Source organism: Ostrea edulis, chromosome 10 (assembly GCF_947568905.1).
Source record: "Ostrea edulis chromosome 10, xbOstEdul1.1, whole genome shotgun sequence".
In the NCBI taxonomy this organism is placed as follows: domain Eukaryota; kingdom Metazoa; phylum Mollusca; class Bivalvia; order Ostreida; family Ostreidae; genus Ostrea; species Ostrea edulis.
Genome location: NC_079173.1, coordinates 6,820,097 through 6,841,249, shown reverse-complemented (window position 1 = coordinate 6,841,249; position 21,153 = coordinate 6,820,097). Strand labels below are relative to the sequence as shown.

The 21,153-nt window shown below is 37.2% G+C and overlaps 1 protein-coding gene across 5 annotated transcripts in view; it reads left to right on the top strand.

The window, feature by feature from the left end:
- The window catches only part of LOC125666663 (coiled-coil domain-containing protein AGAP005037-like), a 56,983-nt gene that overhangs the window by 5,843 nt on the left and 29,987 nt on the right, over positions 1-21,153 (top strand). For 2 of the 5 annotated variants that reach the window (XM_056151764.1, XM_048899846.2), the window contains exons 1-3: positions 2,260-3,722; positions 7,055-7,221; positions 18,434-18,541. In XM_056151764.1, coding sequence (XP_056007739.1) covers positions 3,401-3,722; positions 7,055-7,221; positions 18,434-18,541 — 597 coding nt within the window. In that variant the 5' untranslated portion in view covers positions 2,260-3,400. Of the gene's footprint in view, positions 1-2,259; positions 3,723-7,054; positions 7,222-13,922; positions 15,379-18,433; positions 18,542-21,153 lie in introns of those variants that run through there. The other 3 variants (XM_048899845.2, XM_048899844.2, XM_048899847.2) reach the window with 2 other exon arrangements.

Genomic DNA, 21,153 nt, shown 5'->3' with positions numbered 1-21,153 from the left:
TAAAATATAGCTATATAATTTGTAGAACAATACAAATAATTTGTTTCCAGCAACAGCTGACATGTAGTTCTTACAAAAATGCAGATTTAACAAGAACATCACACAACAGATGGAGGAGTTTTATTTGTCCCATGGGAGTAATGATCTAAGCCACGGTGTTTCCAGGAGTGCACTTGGACATGTATGCAAAGATCATTTTGATAAGAGCCAAATTGCATTAAAGATTGATTAATGAGTATAATGTAAGAAGGCTGTGGAAAATCCTCTGATTGGCTCAATTTTTGAAAAACTGAAACACTCTGTTGGATCCAAAATGACAAAAAATGATATTTTTCCCAGTAGATGTTTTCCTTATTTTTTTGACCAGATTTCCGAGGACTTCATTGACAGTCCCCACAATGCATGTTAACTCTGTCTCTTGGTTTCTTTTTCCCTAGATGTATGTAACATCTTGTGCCTTGTTGGGGGCTCTGAATTAGAAATAAATCTATTCTATTTTGTAATGATATAAAATGTAATTTCAGTAGTTATTTGAACAATTCAGAGATATATTGACCAGTCAATTGTTGTACCAAGGTTAACATGTTTTTGTATCGTACACACTTGGCTGTTTATGATTATGATTGATAAACATCTGACAGGCATATTATGTGCCGTGGTGGTGCACTTTAATTAATGAACGCATTTGAAAATATACATACTGAAATCAGCATGTTGTTTTGACTTTTCTCACTGTATGTCTGCAGACACAAGGTCAAGGTCATTGTTTAGATGTTATTCTGACTTTATGATAAGGATGAAGGTTGTTCATATTGGCTGCATCTAATTCGTGGTCCAAATGCTGCATCTGACCTATATTTTGTGTAAAGGACAGCTGTATAGGTTTCCCTCGGCCTAGAGTACATGTGTTTTATTTAACAAATTTATGTCTATTTTCATCTCATAATGGGTGTCTTCTGAGTCTTCTGATTATAAAAGTTCCATGAGGATCCGGGTTAGAATAGGTCCTCAGTATTCCTTGCTTGTTTTAAAAGGCGATTAACGGAGCAGTCCTTCTGATGAGACCACAAAAACTGAGGTCCCGTGTCACAGCAGGTGTGACACGATAAAGATCCCTCCCTGCTCAAAGGCTGTAAGCGCTGAGCATATTAAGGCCTAAATTTTGCAGCCCTTCACTGGCATTGGTGACGTCTCCACAAGAGTGAAAAATTCTCAAGAGGGACATTAAACAATTTTCAAAACAAATAATAAACTCTCTGAAATGAGCTTCTGTCATGATGAATAACCTTTATTTTTTTGTGAAACCTTCTAAACATATTAGACTGTAGATTTTCATCATTTAAAGTGAAAAATAAAATTTGGAGGAAAATTGTGAATCAGTCCCTTTAAACAATTTACAATCAGTCAATCAATCTGACTATAAAATGTGTTGAAATATCCAAGTTAGTAGAGCACTACAAGGACAAAAATTGGGATTGTAAAAATTTTGGTACGAAAAACTACCATGCAAGGTTTGTATCATAGCTGTACAAATACACATGATCTGCCCAGTTTTGGATGTGTCCTGTTGGGGGTGTTAGTTAGAGTTTGGACAGCTCTCATTTTAAACTTAACCCTGGGACTCTCTCAATAGAAAATTAGCTAAAGGCATTAACCTATGTGAACTCAAGAAAGCTGTTATTTCTGGAAATTTCAAGCCTGAGCAAATTTAAAACACGTACTGGGCTAATTGTATCTAGGAAGTATTGATTTCATCAGAACTGCTTTTAAAGTTGATGATCAGCCAATATAGGAAATATTGATGTTTCCAAAGCCACGCTACATTAAGTGTAAACCTGACTCGGATCTAGGTCCAGCAGTGGAATTTTTTATTGATCACAGACGAGTCTTCTCTTGTTATAGACACCCTAGAATTTTAACAAACTCAAGAGAGTGCAGAAATTAGCATTGATTTGGATCTGTATGATATGCTTTATATTTGCTTGATAAATCATATTCTTTGGTAGTCTAAATACACACACTTCTGTCTAGTATTCAATAGAATTTCTGTTGGATTTCAAGGGGTGGTGAATCCATTTGTCTGGGTTTGTGAGAGGGTGTCTTTTTGTTATTGTTATACAGGCATGTGCTCCTCCATTGTTTAAACCAACCTACTCACCAAACACTTTCAAAATGGGAATGGATTGAAAATTACCCAATGCATTAGTGGGACTGCTCCACATACGCATGTAATGGTATGGGAAGAAATTGATCTATATTGCTGTGACCTGATGATAGTGCAAATGTTTTCTCAGTGAAATGGGATCTCCAGGACTTCAGATTCTCCCAAGACCTCAATTACTACAGTGTATTGATTGCACTTCCTTTTCTCGGTCATTCCTGGGTCAGTTTTATTGCTTGTTGCTGTGTCACTGAAAAAAGTCACAAGGTGACCATAAAATGAATGCAGGAGGTGTGAAGTCAGAAGAGGGTGCCTTCAGTGACTTGGATTTCTTTGAATACCTTTGACTTCAGTGATGTCCGATATTCAATATTCTTAATTAAACACAGTGCCTGGAGTTCTTTGTAGTCTTAGGAGGTGCATTTCATAGGACATATATATGAGGAAAAAATATCAACTGGACAAAGAAAAGTGCAGGCTCAGTGGATAAAGTAGTTTCACTGAATTTTAGATGAAATCCATTATTGAATGATAGAGAGAGTTGGTCACGCTTGACATATTTTGATTTGGATGTCAAACAAATGGATGTTTATATTGTCGTGGTGATGTAAGGCGGAATTTGAAGGAAATATCATTGTGCCTACATGAAGTCCCAAGGAAATTGCAGTTAATGGTTTTTTTTTTCCTTCTGAATATTAGTTTATGACAATTTGCCAACGAAACCTTCGTCATTTGTTTTGTGTAACAAAACAGCATCATATGATATACAGTGTACCTATGAAGTTCTGAATCAGATCAGTTCAATTTACTTTTGGATTTGAGGACTGATAAGGCGATGGAGTTTGATACCTAATGTGCTGGTAACCAAATAAGCAGAAAATGAGTGATTAACACACAGAGAATTTAGTTGATAAAATGAGTACAGCATGTGCAAGAGCAAAAGGTGGATTTTTAATGAGAGTTTACAGGATGTGACACCCTAAATCTGGTTTTACAGGGAGGTACTGGTAATACATGGAATAGGATAGCAGAGGAGGAATGTTAGAGTTTAAAAGAATGAATCATGTGTAAAAAATATCTCCTGGTGTTCGTCCATCATTGCCTGAGGTTTACGTGATATTACAGTTGTTAAAGAGATCAGACAAGACTTAGGAAGTAAAGGGGTGATAATTAGACAAGTTGTTTACACCTTGAGGAAACAATGTGTTGGAATACCGTGATTCTTGTGAGTTGCTGAGCATGGATGGTGCTCACTCGCCCGAGTCCTTTAGAGAACCGCAGGGGGTGTACAGGGGATCTCATTCATCTCCGAGCAGGAATAAATTCGGGGAGATGCTCAATGCCAAAAAGCCACCAAGGAAGAAAGCACCGATTTCCAGGCAATGCCACAATGATATCTATGGACTGTTAGATGACTGTGTGATTAAAGGCTCAGTCGGAGTGCCCAAAGAGTGGACCCAGAAAGCACGAGGAGAATGGGGTCAGAGAAGTACTAGCTTGTCCCCGAACTTGGTCCGGCATCAGAAGAAGGTGTCCTCAGCTCCTACCTCTCCACTGGCCAGTAAGTGACCGCATGTTGTCTCACCGTATTAGACATTACTTCTGTTTTTGCTTGTATCATTTGTGTGTTGGTAAAAATTATTGATAAATTCTTGATCAGTTTTTGCATTGTCCATGCATCATGGCTTGAAGTGGAACATGACCCTAATGTCCTTGCTATCAAAAGATGGCCAAACTCTCTGCATGAATTTATGTATCTTTCATATCAAAGGTGTTCAAAGTTGGATACCACAGAACGGCACAATTATACAATTTATAATGTAGACTTGTGTGAGCTCAAGTATATCTATATATATATATCATTCATGACTTTAAGATGAATGAAGAACTGACAGAGTGTGATTCACTAGAAAGTTTTGCGGTTTTATTGTAGCTGATATTATGAGCTGAGATTTGTTTTACATTATAAAGGAATACTTCATTTTAACTAAATGCTCAGAAGTTTTAATGATGTGTCATGATCAAAATACTGTAGAAAAGTAGTATTACTGTCTGAATTTTGGAGAGAAATTTCTTGATTACTGGTGTCTATAAATGAGAAGTGAAGAATTATGTAATTAAAGCCTGCAGTATAACAACAAAAGAACACTCTCATAACTTTGTCACATGCTCTGTCTCTCCCTCTATTTTTCTGTCTATCTCTGTCTCTCTCTCTCTTGCTCTCTCTCTCTTGCTCTCTCTCTCTTCTCTCTGTCTCTCTCCCTGTCTTTCTCTCTCTCTCCCATCTCAATCTCTTTCTCAGTCTCTGTCTGTCTCTCTCTCTCTCTCTTATCTCTTTCTCTCCCTTTATTTTTCTGTCTATCTCTGTCTCTCTTTTTCTCTTGCTTTCTCTCTTCTCTCTCTGTCTCTCTCTCCCCCCTCTCTCTCTCTCTTATCTCTTTCTCTGTCTCTCTCTCTCTCTTTGTCTGTCTTTCTCTCTGTCTGTCTTTTTCTCTTTCTCTGTCTCTGTCTCTCACTGTGTCTCTTTCTCTCTCTCCATCTCTCTCTGTCTCTTTCTCACTTTCCATCTCTCTCTGTCTGTCTGCCTCTCTCTCGTTTTCTCTCTCTCTTTCCATATCTGTCTGTCTGTCTCTCTCTTTAAATCTGTCTGTCTTTCTCTGTGTCTTTTTCTCTCTTTCTCTCTGTCTCTCTCTGTGTTTCTCTCTCTCTCTCTCTCTCTCTCTCTCTCTCTCTCTCTCTGTGTGTCTTTCTTTCTCTCTCTTTCCATCTCTCTCTGTCTGTCTGTCTGTCTCTCTCTCTCTCTCTCTCTCTGTCTCTCCTACCATCTATTTATCTCCCTTTGTCTTTCTCCTAGTCTATTCCTATCTATCTTTCTCCTTCTGTCTCTCCATCTCTCTCCCCTCTCTTCCTCTCAGTCTCCTGATCTCTTCTTTCTCCCTGTGTTTCTTTCTCACGTATGTTTTCATCAATGTCATCATCATCATCATCATATCCAGTTTATTTGTTGATCAGGCCATCAATTAATCCTCTGTTGAGGATGGGGCCTGAATGTCCAGTCTCGATCTAAATGCGCCAAGGGAAATAACTCTTGTCACACAACATCCTTAGGTAATGCATCCAATTATATGATTAAAACATGCAATATAAATAAAGAACACTTTCATAACTTTGTCACATGCTCTCTCTCTCTCTCTCTCTCTCTCCATCTGTCTCTCCTCTCTCTCTCTCTCTCTCTCTCTCTCTCTCTCTCTCTCTCTCTCTGCCCCTCTCCATCTCTCTCTCTCTCTCTCTCTCTCTCTCTCTCTCTCTCTCTCTCTCTCTCTCTGCCCCTCTCCATCTGTCTCTCTCTCTCTCTCCATCTCTGGATCTCCCTCCTCTCTCCATCTCCATTATGTTTTCAACAATGTGCCAAGGGAAATAACTCTTTGTCACACAGCATCATCGTTCATATTCCTGGATCATTGAACCCTGAAGGAGAAACATTCTGTTCCAAGTTTTTTTATTGCATTAAATGAATGGAGATAATTCTGGCAAGCTGTGGATTCTTTGAAACAATGCAGTGATGTAAGTGATATGTTACAGTAGATAATCAATAAAACAACAGTGTCTGACATTTTAATGCATCTGCCTATGCCATTACAAATTGACATCCATGTTATCCTTTGGAAAGAAAGAGAGAGAGAGAGGGGGGAGAGAGGGAGGGAGAGAGAGAGAGAGAGAGGGAGAGAGAGAGAGAGAGAAAGAGAGAGATATTTTAATGCATCTGCCTATGGAATAACAAATTGACATTGCATGTTCATCCATTAGAGAGGGGTATGTGTATGTGTGATTTTAATGCATCTGCCTATGGAATAACAAATTGACATTGCATGTTTATCTGGTGGAGAGAGAGATTCAGTTTATTTTGTTATTTCATTTGATTTCAGTAGGTAAATGTGAAGATGTTTCAGATCGTGTACAGATAGACGAGGGTTCAATATTTACCCGTACGCAACATAAAGTAAACATTTAAGGTTTTATTAACATTAAGGGGTGTTCGTGTGTAAGGAAGAGACCAAATATTGACACCTTTCATCACAAGCATAGATTGTCCCAGATAAAGCAGATGACCACTGTATTTATAGAGCAGGTAAAAATCCAGGTGATTGAGGTAAATGGTTAATCTTAGGCTGGAGGGGCTGCCACAACATGCATCGGTTTGGTGGTTGACTCTATATTGATTTATCCCGTCATAGTTAAGCATGTGTAAACTTTTAAGGTCGTTTTTCTTTTACCGGTGCATGAAATTGTAACTCTGTATCTTCACAGCAAGGTATGTCATGTGCTTCTCAGTTAAGTCAATATTTTACTCTCTAGATACCAAGTAAAAAAATTATTTTTTCAAGTGTACTTATATTTACATTTTGATACTCTTAAATGTCGGTGTTGGTAGATACGGGAGTCTGTGTAGGGAATCATGTGTGCGTTTTGTTTGTGCATATTTTGTCATGTACTGGAGATGATGGATGGATGAGTAGTGACAAGGGATAGAGAATTAGTACTAAGTATGTAAGATGATTAGATCCGAATATAAAACAGATCCATATGTATTCAACACATGTGCTTAGTGTATGTGTTAGGTCATTTTCAATAATGCTGAAAGTGAAAACTTCATATGATGATGTTTGTAGAGGCTGTGTTTATAAGGGAGAAAACTCCTACTGTGTTACACAGTACCCCCAGTGTCAGGACAATTAACCTCTCAGACAGATACAAGGGAAGCCTGCAGGATTATTTCCATTGACTAACTCTGGACTCATAAAGTCGACACGAAAAACAGAATCATTTATTTATGCGTTCAGGACTCGACTGTAGGGATTTGTTTTACCTTGTGTTGTGTGGTATATATTGCAGTGCACAAAAGGCATGGCAGTGCCACGGATTTAGATGACCATCTCAGTTTCATCAGTGATACTGACAGCAATGACCCTTCGAGGATGTCACGGCGACAAGCACCACGACGACACACTTTAGGGGGAGATGACCTGGAAAATGGAGAAAGGGGAGATAAAAATGGAGATGTAAGTATTGGTTGTTAATACTGTGAGGTTAAGAGAGAGAGAGAGGGGGGGGGGGGGGGCTCAGGCATTTTAGTTATTTAGAGGGTGAGAAGGGTTAGATAATTTATATGCTGGGGGATTTAGAAATTTATGTGTGTGTAAGGGGGGGGGGGGGTAGGAAATTTTGTCCCTGGAAGTTAAGAGGTGTTCAGATTTAGAGGGGCTTCTTTTTCGCCACAAATTTACAAAATAATGCAAGTAAAACACCAGATTTCACACTCAAAATGGCTGAGTAATATGGCTAATACTTAACTCTCACATGTGCCCCCTCCTCTTTTGGAAATCCTGGTTCCACCACTGGATATTTTGGATAAGGGAATTTTGTCTCTGGCATTGATGGAAATATGAGAGGGTCAGGTAATTTTTTCTGGGGTGGGGGTGTAAAAACGTGAAAGATTTGAAGGGGTTGATTGTAATATGTTACCTCTAGTGGTGATGTGGGAGATTCTTCATTTTGTTCCTTGTGACAAAGTCGCTGCTTTCATTACAACGTGATTGTTTTTTTTTTTTAAATTTTAAAGCAAATTTAAATGTGTGTGAGCACTATAATCACAGGAGAGTGTGGTTAATACACTCTGCACTGTTATTCTGTTTTGGTGGTTTGTGAAATTCTTCATTTTTGTCATATTCTGAATGTATAAAACAGGGTATTGGTTTAGAAACAATTACAGAAACCTATTATCCCACTTTATGTTCTATGTAGAAGCCGGTTGATTTGATTGTATTGGCCGGTATACAGTGTTGAATGATTGATTGTCGGGAGTGCATGAATATTTAACTAATGCGGGGGTGACACCAGCTATCTGTACAGCTGTTGTCCTAAGTTTTGACCAATACTATGGATTTCAGTGCAGTGAGGAATTCAGCCATGCACAATGCAATGTCATTTCATCTTATAAAGGACCCTGGAAAGATCCTCGATTTTCACGCAATCGAACAGCCAGCATCTTTTATAAAGACAAGAATCTTACTGAATACTGAATCAGTCGTAATTTAAAGTTCGCCTGAAGCAAATGCTTTTCTGGTAGAGTTTTTGCAGCATGGATATAATTCACATTCATTTGAAGTTTTATAATAAGTTAACATATATGTTACTATATTGCAGATGTCATAATGATTGTGGGGTAGTGAATTACATGTGTATATTTGATGAGTGTATATATTAGATAGGTTTTGATTGTGAATCTAATTGTGAATCTATATTAAATATGTTATGATCCCAGTGAGGACATTTGTGGACAATAGATTACCCATTTATATCTGATGAATGATATTTGAGTAGAGAAATATTTTCAGTTTTGAAAACAGTCAATTTCCGATGCTAAGAATGGAATGGATTAGCCTTGTTTTATTTCCAGGCAATTAGAATCACTAATTAGTGTTTTATTTTGCACTGAGCCAATACACAGAGGCTTTTCCCAGCATGCTTTGGCTGCTGGTGTCAGTGCTCTCTTGTGCTACATGACTAATGAGTCCCGAAACTACAAGAAGGTGTGACCGTTTGATGAGAGGATTAATAGAAGTTATCGATTTCACATAGAACAATGCAGGCCAGAACTAGGGAAGGAAACTGCCCACCTCTAGATTCTGACAGAGGGAAAAAAAGAAGATGAAAACTGTTCGGATGGGTCATCAAATAGATAATTATAACCCACAAGTTCAAATCTAACGAAGACCTTCAGAGAGCTGCATTCAATTTCTTTGTATTTTCTTGTCAATTTCTTTTCTATTTTCTTTGGGAAATTGCTATCATTATTTTTAACAATTTTAAGGTAGTCTGCTTCGCTCTTCAATAACGTGATGATTTTTTGTTTAGTCACGACAGGATGAAGCAGATTTCTGATTGATATTGAAGTGGTTATTATTTACTCAAAGAAAAATGTATTGATCTACAAAAAAGGAGAGAAGGCCCCAGATGCCCCTAGGGATCCTATCAGTTATGTTTCAGAATTGTTGCACCTTCGTTTGTTTGTTTGTATGTGTCAACAGAACACAAACAGATGATGCAACACCTGAAAACCTCTGCCAACTTTGTACATGCAATAGTACTGGGCTTGTAGAGGATGGGAGTAGAAATGCATTGTTTCTTTTTAATAATTCATAGCACTTTTATGTTCTAATCTTGACATTTGTGATGAGAAATTTTAAGAGGAATTTGTGTTTCAGGCAATTTCTTGTCTATGGCCAAGATTTGTTTACAAAAGGTTTCAGGAAAGATAGCCTGAATGCATGCAAAAGTACCAAGACAGATTGTGTAAATATAAGCTTGCAATAAAACCAAACAAAGCACATTTTAGTGCAGAAGTATAGGAATGTGAGATTTTGACAGTAAGCATCTTGGTGATGACTGAGAAGAGCTAGGGCATCTTCATCATCAGAATGTTTGTATTGATCACTCAAGGCCTTTAATTATGGGGTTTTGAACTGCTCGTTTAATTAGCAGAATAACTTAATTTCAACTAAACTGGCTGGCCAAGTATTGATCTAGATAGTCCGGAAATTCTCTCCAGTGTGGCAGAAAGAAAACTGTGTCCTTCATGAATTGCGTTGTCACGCCGAGGATTGGATACTAGCTACAAGAAATTGAAAATTATCTTATCCTGTGAAAAATTCAAAGTGGATTCTTCTTGGATGATTTGTGCATGCTGTTTGTTTTTGTGTATTTTCAGCATTCAATGCATCTATTATAGTGTTTGTTAAGGGCTGGTTTTGTAAGTATTGAACAGATTGGATGTTACGTTCAAGTCAGAAGTAGTAAGATGCTGTTCCATTTGTTAAGTGTAGAAACTGATGTATATGTACTAAAAATTACACATCTCTGTTTTGAAATATGGAAATAACAAGATGTTCTTTTGATCATGGTAATTTGTATTCCAGTAGAATGTCTGTAGGATTTTCACAAGTAGATTTTGTTATGATGCCTTACAAAGCTGATATAGGTAACATTTTTTTGTATGATGCCTTGAAAAGCTGGTAGTTAACAGTTACTTTATAAGGCTGGTAGTTAACAGTTGCTTTATAAAGCTGGTAGTTAACAGTTACTTTATAAAGCTGGTAGTTAACAGTTACTTTATAAAGCTGGTAGTTAACAGTTGCTTTATAAAGCTGGTAGTTAACAGTTACTTTATAAAGCTGGTAGTTAACAGTTACTTTATAAAGCTGGTAGTTAACAGTTGCTTTATAAAGCTGGTAGTTAACAGTTGCTTTATAAAGCTGGTAGTTAACAGTTACTTTATTAAGCTGGTAGTTAACAGTTACTTTATAAAGCTGGTAGTTAACAGTTGCTTTATAAAGCTGGTAGTTAACAGTTGCTTTATAAAGCTGGTAGTTAACAGTTACTTTATAAAGCTGGTAGTTAACAGTTACTTTATAAAGCTGGTAGTTAACAGTTACTTTATAAAGCTGGTAGTTAACAGTTACTTTATAAAGCTGGTAGTTAAAGGCATAGGGTCTATCTTTTATCTCAAAAATGACATCACAATATTTTGCAAGAAGAACTCCAAAAAAACCAAAAATGGAGTATTAATTACGAGTTATCTATAGCTGCAGCACTTTGAAATTGAAGTCATTTTGACGTTTTAGCCCTTTATAAATGTTTGTCTGGAGGACAATATATTAAACTGGTACCCTGCTGATTGGTGGCTACACACAAACACAAGAGATGCAAAGTCAACAGGGTACCAGTTTAGGCAAATGAGAACAGGGAATTATTTTGTAATTGCTATCATATCCAATGTGTTTGTAAACATTCTGAGGAACATTTTGTGATTTTCTAGTTATGATCTTTAATTTCGCCACCTTTTTGGAACATGCAAAATTTTACCAATATCTTAGACCCTATGCCTTTAAGAACAGTTGCTTTATAAAGCTGATAGGTAACAGTTTTTTATATGATGCTTTGTGAAGCTGATAGGTAACAGTTTTTAATATGATACCTTATGAAGCTTGTAGGTAACAGTTTTTATATGATGCTTTGTGAAGCTGATAGCTAACAGTTTTTTATGACATTATGCAGGATGATTGTAATCATTTCCTTAGTTCCCAGGTTTCCATAGCGATAATGTTAGAATGCCTGCAGTCCTCAATTTTCATTTCCTTAATGCAAGAAATTGTTAATAGTCAGAGAATTTGCTGGAGTTACAGGCTTCTGTTGGTTGAGATAGCTTCACTTTTAATGAACAAGAGGCTCACAGCTCTTCTTTAAAGAGGAATAACACACCAGGGAAATAATGGAGGATATGTACAATAATATTTTGAAATTGAAAATTTTCACATTTTACTTTATTTAGTCAAAAAATGCAGTTTTAGTGGAAAGTAATTTGAGAAAAAATTTAAAACCTCTGTTGGACTAGAACCTTCCATCTACAAATCAGCAGCTGACTCGTTAACAGATTGAGTTAGGCAATCAAATTCAAAGGAATATACAAATATGTCTGATATTTATATTTTCATTCATGTTTTAAAAGGAAGTCGGCCATTATGACGCTGTAGTACACCTCCTTAATTAATGATATATTTTTTACCTAGTAATTCTATCTGTTGTGAATGAAACATAATTACAGGCCTTAGTGATTTACAAAATAAACACTTATAGTAGGACAATTATGCAAAATTTTCGATGATCCATTAAATATAAATATTATATTGTCTTTGATATTGCTAAGGATAGATTGCCTTAACCACCAGGGAGTGCTGATTAGGGTAATTACAGATTTGACATGTGTAAGGGTGACACCCATCAATAGCAGTAGGTTGTGTTTGACATGCTTTGTGATTATATTCTGCATTTTGACAATTTTATTCTTCATTTGATGATTTTATTCTGACGGAGGTATCAAGATACATATCTCATCAATCGAGGCATCAGAATAGAACAGCCCTGACAATATCTGTAGGGTTTTGTCTCTCTTCCTGTTCCAGCATCAGACTGCCTGTACATGTGCTTGGTATGGATTAGTTGAGTGAATGGTCTAATGTGTTGTGGTCTCACTGGACCAGTGGATTATACATGCATGACTGGGATGGAGGGTCTGGCGTGTGTTTAGAACAACCTCCCTGTAGTATAGAGGCAGAATGGGTTATTATTTTATGGTTATGTTTGGCTGGTGAAATGTCGATTGGATTTTAGATGTAATATTGTTCTACCCTTTTTAACATTGCAGTTTGTGTGTCATTCATTAGCTGGAGTTGCGTGCTTTCTCATTTAGAGTCTTGTCCACACAACATTTGTCTCTTGATTTCATAAAGAGAATAAATGGGGGATAAACAGATCTGCCAGATATTTTGTTGTTCTAGTAAAGATGTCAACTTGTCGTTTATTTAAAAAAAAATGAATTATCAACTACATAGCTTTTGGTCAAGAGCCTGGGCTGATTGGTGGTGATATGACATTTTTGCTGAAAATCTTAGATGAAATACACATGTTGAGAGGTGACAATGGGGATGTGAATTAACTGGTTAGATAGACTCTGTAGGTGACGATAAAGGTGTGAATTAGCTGGCTATAGATTAGAGAAATTTTATGTGTCTTTCGTCTCCTGTGATGGCTATAAGAATGCCTGTGAATTATTCATCCTCTAACCTAAGAATCACATTGTCCAGCAATTAAATGTCCCCCCCTGTCAATAGCCTTCTTCCTGCAGGCCATGACAACAATTTACATCTGGGTATAAATGACATCAGTTATTCAAGTCTATGAAGTCACAGCAGGAGGGAGTGGAGTTCTCCTATAACATAAAAGTATTGAGGGGGGGGGGGGGGTATATCACCTTGTTGTGACAGCATGATGGGTAATTTGGAGGGCTATTTATTTGTATGGATATAAAGATTTAAGACAAATAAAAGATAGTTTGTGGAAAAATAACTGGGATGCTTTCTTCACAGATTGGTTAGAGTGAAAGGTGAATGTACAAGCTTATTTATAAAACCTGGAGATTATTTTCAAGAACACATGGAGAGGGGGGGGGGGGGGGGGGGGCACATCATGAACCAATTTCCTATGCTTATCCCATGGCAATAATTTGGTCAGAAATGAAATGATGATACACAGGCAACATTTAATTTAGAGGGGCGCCCTAGACACCATAGGGATTAGAGGGGGTGTTGAAATGGACATTAGCAGTCCAGACTGTAGTATTTATAGCCCACCAGGGTCTACATAATTTCACCTGTGTACAAATGGCTGTACCAATACAAATAAACTATAGGCACCAGCTGTAACCTGAGGCACATTTACAAAAGGCATTGCAAGGCTGGTCACAGTTTGAGTTTGGACACTTAGTAAAGTGGCATTAATTTTTCTGGACAAGTCAGTTCACTCAGAGATCAGTGGATAACTAAGATACTTGTTCATATAGTGCACTCTGGATTCATTTGGTATGGATTATGAATTTCTTCCATGTTGTTGGATCTGATATGTGTGGATGGAAACTTTGGATGCGGATATCACGGATGTGTGTATCTATAAATCTGCTGTGATTTATTCCCACGTGGAATGTTTAGTGGGATGAGAAAGTTTATAAATCATTGTGAATTTACCTGAAAATATTTTATTAAGATCATTTTCATGTAAAGTAGGCAGATGTAAGAGATTTATTTTCAGAAGTTGCTGATAATTGAAGAAATTTTTGTGCTATTTTTACCCTGGAAATTGTTGTTTATAGGGAAATTACAAAAGATCTGGCTGTGATACAGAGAAAATGAACTTTACCTATCTCTATCTGCACAATTACCTTGGGATTTAATTATTTACGTAATACAGGATGTTAATAGCTTGTGTTTCTCACAGTTAGACCACAGAGATTGTATACATGTGAGACCTGTAGAGAGGTAAAATACTATTGGCCTACATTCCAATGTGATGGGGACTAGATAATCCTGAAGGGACCTCAATCAGATCTCTGACCTTGGCATCAGCGGCTGGAGGAGGAAAATCAATTTTTCACAAACTGAGGGAAGGTATAGGAAAGCTGCTTGTGATCTTGACAAGTTTTATGAAGGAATAGTTCACATTTTCAAACACAGCTAGTTTCCATGACAATCTCATCCGTCCTCCTGATGAATTGATGAATGCTAGTGGTACAAAGCTATTTGACATCTGATAGAATTCCGATCTCAACAGCAATAACAGGGAATAATACACGGACGTGAGAGGACATCCAAAGTGAATGTTCTGAAGTAGTCCAAGGCTCAAAAATGTGTCAAATTGTGAGAGGTTGCAGACTTGGGGAGATGGAATTAGATTTCTGTGGTTAGTCGATCTCTGCGACAGTGTGTATTGATGAATTCAAAATGAAGGAACGATCATGATGGAATGCAAAGAGTGTGTAAGGTCTGTGCAAATTATGATACTGTGTAAATCAAGACTGCTTAATTTGCCATGTATAGATATGACTTTGACATCCATTTTGAGGAGGTGGTGATCGTCGTACATGGCTGATGTTTAAGGCAATGAAGGATTCTGTCCTGAGCTGTCTGTTCGGGGGATTCACAGCTCATTCCCAATGTGGACAGGAAGTTACCCGGGATCGCAGCCCACACCAACAGCAACCCACAGCAGCCACGGGTTGGAATGTAGGTCAGGAAAAAAGCAGAAGGGGGCCCACTAAAAAGATCCCCAGGGGGACAAGCCCGAGGCTGCAAGAAAATGTTTCGCTGGTAGTTTCAACCCACCAACCCTCCAAAAGGAGACCCCAGTATTTGTTGGATCTTAAGAGTGACACTCCATATTTGGAATCCGACTCGATGGTGAACAAGACGAGGACCCCAGCCTCCGACGGGAGCTATCAGCAACAGCCACAGATGCTGAGAACAGAAGCGGACATCCACCAGTCTTACCATGACAACCAACACTATGATGACCTTCCTGTCAGGGGAATCTTAAAAAAGAAGCTGCATTCACGGATAATTTCACCTAGTTCTGTGTCACAGAGCATGGCTGCTCATACTGCCAGGTCCCCTGAGAGTCCCATTTATCTGTCCCTCCAGTCTAGACAAGGGGGTAACACTCGAGTCCAGTCTATCGATCCCCAGGGACCAGACAAATCTGTAAGACTGGAGGAATTGTCTCAGGAGTCCATTGATTTCTTGAACTTCCTGCTCAGTGAATTTAGGAAGGAGGTAATTTATTTTCTTGAGGTTTTGTGATGCTGCCATTTAATTGAATTTCAGCAGAACTGTGTATCAGAATAGTGAAAGTCTCACTAATAAATATAATTAACCAGACTTAGCCCTATGTTGGGAAAACCCACCAACTTTATAACATAACTGATAATTAACTGAATATTAACAAGTGTTCATGTATCGAAACCCAGCTATCGAAAATGAACATTTGTGCCAAAAAGATAAAAATTATGCAATAGGGAACATGGAATGCATTAATCTTTGACAATGTATGGGCTGCAGCTGCAAATAGTTCTGTATGCATTTTTTTTTATAAAAAAAACGTGTTACTAAGTTGCAGTAGTACAATAGTTTAAGTGTCTGTCTGTCCAACAGTCTGTCATCATCATGAGTTTCTGTTTGTCCATTTATTCTGAGTCTCTGTCTGTCCATTTATTCTGAGTTTCTGTTTGTCCATTTATTCTGAGTCTCTGTCCATTTGTTCTGAGTCTCTGTTTGTCTATTTATTTTGAGTTTCTGATTGTTCATTTATTCTGCATTTCTGTTTGTCCATTTATGCTGAGTTTCTGTTTGTCCATTTATTCTGAGTCTCTGTTTGTCCATTTATTCTGAGTTTCTGATTGTTCATTTATTTCGAGTTTCTGTTTGTCCATTTATGCTGAGTTTCTGTTTGTCCATTTATTCTGAGTTTCTGTCCATTTATTCTGAGTCTCTGTTTGTCCATTTATTCTGGGTTTCTGTCCATTAAATCTGAGTCTCTGTTTGTCCATATATTCTGAGTCCCTTTCTGTCCATTTATGCTGAGTCTCTGTTTGTCCATTTATTCTGAGTCTCTGTCCATTTATGCTGAGTTTCTGTTTGTCTATTTATTCTGAGTCTCTGTTTGTCCATTTATTCTGAGTTTCTGTTTGTTAATTTATTCTGAGTTTCTGATTGTTCATTTATTCTGAGTCTGTGTTTGTCCATTTATGCTGAGTCTCTGTTTGTCCATTTATGCTGAGTCTGTGTTTGTCCACTTATTCTGAGTCCGTGTTTGTCCATTTATGCTGAGTCTCTGTTTGTCCATTTATTCTGAGTCTCTGTCCATTTATGCTGAGTTTCTGTTTGTCTATTTATTCTGAGTCTCTGTTTGTCCATTTATTCTGAGTTTCTGATTGTTCATTTATTTCGAGTTTCTGTTTGTCCATTTATGCTGAGTCTCTGATTGTCCATTTATTCTGAGTCTCTGTCCATTTATCCTGAGTTTCTGTTTGTCTATTTATTCTGAATCTCTGTTTGTCCATTTATTCTGAGTTTCTGATTTGTCATTTATTTCGAGTTTCTGTTTGTCCATTTATGCTGAGTCTCTGTTTGTCCATTTATTCTGAGTTTCTGTCCATTTATTCTGAGTCTCTGTTTGTCCATTTATTCTGAGTTTTCTGATTGTTCATTTATTCTGAGTCTCTGTTTGTCCATATATTCTGAGTCTCTGATTGTTCATTTATTCTGAGTCTCTGTTTGTCCATTTATGCTGAGTCTCTGTTTGTCCATTTATTCTGAGTCTCTGATTGTTCATTTATTTCGAGTTTCTGTTTGTTAATTTATTCTGAGTTTCTGTTTGTCCATTTATTCTGAGTTTCTGTCCATTTATTCTGAGTCTCTGTTTGTCCATTTATTCTGGGTTTCTGTCTATTAAATCTGAGTCTCTGTTTGTCCATATATTCTGAGTCCCTTTCTGTCCATTTATTCTGAGTTTCAGTTTGTCCATTTTTTCTGAGTCTCTGTTTGTCCATTTATTCTGAGTCTCTGTCCATTTATGCTGAGTTTCTGTTTGTCTATTTATTCTGAGTCTCTGTTTGTCCATTTATTCTGAGTTTCTGATTTGTCATTTATTTCGAGTTTCTGTTTGTCCATTTATGCTGAGTCTCTGTTTGTCCATTTATTCTGAGTTTCTGTCCATTTATTCTGAGTCTCTGTTTGTCCATTTATTCTGAGTTTTCTGATTGTTCATTTATTCTGAGTCTCTGTTTGTCCATTTATTCTGAGTCTCTGTTTGTCCATTTATTCTGAGTTTCTGATTGTTCATTTATTCTGAGTCTGTGTTTGTCCATTTATGCTGAGTCTCTGTTTGTCCATTTATTCTGAGTCTCTGTCCATTTATGCTGAGTCTGTGTTTGTCCATTTATTCTGAGTCTGTGTTTGTCCATTTATGCTGAGTCTCTGTTTGTCCATTTATTCTGAGTCTCTGTCCATTTATGCTGAGTCTCTGTCCATTTATTCTGAGTTTCTGATTGTTCATTTATTCTGAGTCTGTGTCTGTCCATTTATTCTGAGTTTCTGTTTGTCCATTTATTCTGAGTTTCTGTGTGTCCATTTATTCTGAGTTTCTGATTGTTCATTTATTCTGAGTCTCTGTCTATCCATTTATTCTGAGTCTCTGATTGTCCATTTATTCTGAGTCTCTGATTGTCCATTTATTGTGAGTCTCTGTTTGTCCATTTATTCTGAGTCTCTGTCTGTCCATTCATTATGAGTCTCTGTCTATTTATTCTGAGTTTCTGTCTGTCCATTATTCCCAGTATCTGTAAAGAGTACCAGTTCAGAGTTTCCTCTCAGATATACTGCAGAATTAGTGGGTTGATAGAGGAAGATGTCATTGGTTTTTTGTTATGATAGATTATTTAATAATCATCATTGTTACTGTGGGATGATTTAATGAAAAGTTTTATCAATATTACTGTGGAATAATTTTAATTCGTGGGGCCAGGGGGCCAATGTTTGTGGGTAAGCAAAATTTTCCTGGTTCGTTTGGACGTAATTTCGTGGGTAAGCGATACGATGTCACTAGGAGAGATAACTCTACTTGGTTTAAAAAATGTTCGAGGACACGTAAATTCGTGGGTAAGAGTGACCCACGAAATCCGCGAGCATCAATCCCCCACAAACAATGGTGATTCCACAGTATTGCATAATAATTATAGTTTTATAATGTTATTCAATGATTGTAGGATTGTATAATCCTATTGTAGTATAAATTTTACAGTAGGATTATATAGGTCCATGAATGTTGTAGGAAAGTGTCAACAAGAGAGAGGCTTTCTTAAACATGCTGGCCAAGCGATATCCTCAGTATGCAGAGAGAATCCATCGTCCAGCCAGTGAGAGTGGGTACCCTGCACAGGTAAGGAGCTGTTTTTCTTGTATTGACCTGGTTTGTTAGAAGAGGGTGGGGGGGGGGGCAGACCTAAGGAGGCATGTGCTTTTAGAGGTTATATAGGCATCTCCATGCTTCTCTTGGTTGTCTGCCATTTGATGCCTTCTGCTGGCTTCTGTAAAAATGTGTTAGACCCGTCGATTTTTAAATGATTTATTAACTTACCTGATTTGAAAGCTCAAGTGTCAGACCTATTCTGATTATTTTTTGTCCAGGGTCTGTTCATCTGTTTGTCCGTAAACTTTTTACATTTTCGACTTCTCCAGAACCATTGGGCCAATTTCAATAAAACTTGGCACAAATCATCCTTGGGGACTCAAGTGTGTACAAAGGAAGAGGTAATCTCTTTTCTAAGGGGGGATAACCAAAAAATAGTTGGGAGTCATTTAAAAATTTCAAGAACCACTGGGCCAGAAAAGTTTGACTGTATATGAAAGTTTCATGACATAGTGTATATAAAAGTTTTAATCAAATCATTGCTCCCAGGGGTAGGGTGGGGTCACAATAGGGGATCATAATTTTTTATGTGGATGCATAGCAAAGAACGTTTAACAATCCTTTTCTCAAGAACAACAGGGTACCAAAGTTTTTGACCTCCGATTTTGAGCTACTTCTAAGAAATGTTAACCTAGAAAATATCTCTTGAAGCATTTAAGGCAAGGCTTTCATGTTTTGTGTATAGATTCCTTATGGCCAAACATTCCATACTGTGATCAGTGACCTTTTGACCTTGTATCACAGTGACCTTTTGACCTTGTATCACAGTTATGTTGTGACCTTTGACCTTGTATCACAGACCTTGGGTCTAGGTTGGGACCACAATATGAGGTTAAAAGTTTTCATGGGAATAAAGATTTAGAAAAAATCTTAAAAATACAACAGCTGAACAACAGCAGAGTCAAGGTGACTCAGGTGAGCAATGTGGCTCATGGGCCTCTTAAGTCTTGTGATCCTTTTTTCTTACTGAAAGATGTGAGTGTTAAGTGAGTTCCTGTATTGACATTCGGATGATGCTCATCATTCAAAGCCAGAATTGTTAGGTAACACAATTACATTAATGATAGTGTAAGACCCAAAGCTTGGAAACTGAAACTCAATAATCAATGTCAAGTCTCCACATTCCATCCACATTCATTTCTTATGCTAGGCAGAATCGCACATTTACTTCATTTATAAAAAAAATTTGTAAGGCTGAAGACCTGAATGTCTCCTTCACATTTCTTTCTCTTGCTTCGCGTCTGATCTGATGATCCGCGCATGTCAACTCGGCGTGATCCGACTCTTGGATCAAGTTACTGTAGTAATGATAAATTTATTATATACCCCCTTATGCATTTTTAAATCCACATTTAAAAGGTAATTTATCAAACAGACAGATGTATAGTGTAATTATATTTTGTGTACGCAGTTTTGTTTATAACGCAGTCAAAATTTTCCACAAATAACGTTGCGTTGCGTTGATGCATTGTGACGTCATCAGTTTCAGAGGATACTGACACGGAATCAGAAAACCACAGTGTGGTGATCCGGAAAATTGGATCACACTCGGGGAAATCAACAGAATCAAAAAACAAAACATTGATGGGTATATGATAAATTGCATTACTGTTATAAAAATACTTCTCCACAATCACGAGGATTCAGAAAAACAGATCGCTTGTAAAACATTCATTTTGGTGATGGTTTTAATTTTTATTGTTTTTATGGTGTGAAAACACCACACCCAAAATTTAGATCCCCCCTCAACCCTCCCCCCTGGCCCTAGGGTCATCCAGCATAGATGAGTTGTCTTTTTTCCTATACATAAGTTTGATAACATAATGAAGACTGGGCCTCGGTTTAATGGCTCTCATGGCTTCAAACAAACAACAAAATAAAAATGGAAACAAAAACTGAATTTAAAATGGATACAATTTACCACATGGAATGCAATTTATTCTCATGATTTCACAATGAAGTCCAAAACAGTGTGGAAATTTGTGTAAAGTCATATAGGTAGGGGTATTTCAAACTGGCATAGAAAATTTGCAATTTGTTTCTATCAAAAATGAATATATCCCTCTTTTTCTCAAACTGTGAAAATTTGACCCCATGAAAGTGTTTCTATGGTGCATGGAAAAACTTCTGATTTGTAGTATAAATTTTTGAAGAAGTTAAATAAACTCATTTTTCAATATTGATACTAAGAGAAGTATTTTCATTTAAGAAAAAACACCTTTAAAATCTTTAATTTTTTGAGAGGTTTGTTTTAGTGATACGGTCACATGGCCACTACACGACAGTAAACAAGACAATTCTTCAACATCTAGGGCCTACAAGGTAGTGTCATACTTATTTTTCTCACACACCACAGAAATGCATTTTACAGACTGACAGTACTTACTAAGGTTAAATCATTTCTAACACGGACCAGATCTATCACTGTTAAATTACCGACAATCAAAACATTGTGTTTAAAGGGAAAGAACTCTGTAGCAATTGGCCAAATCACCTAGAATTTCTGTTGATCAAGAGAGAAACCCTCAAGGTCTTGAATGTGTTTATGTTTAGAGACAGAATTTGTATTGTGCATACCTGAG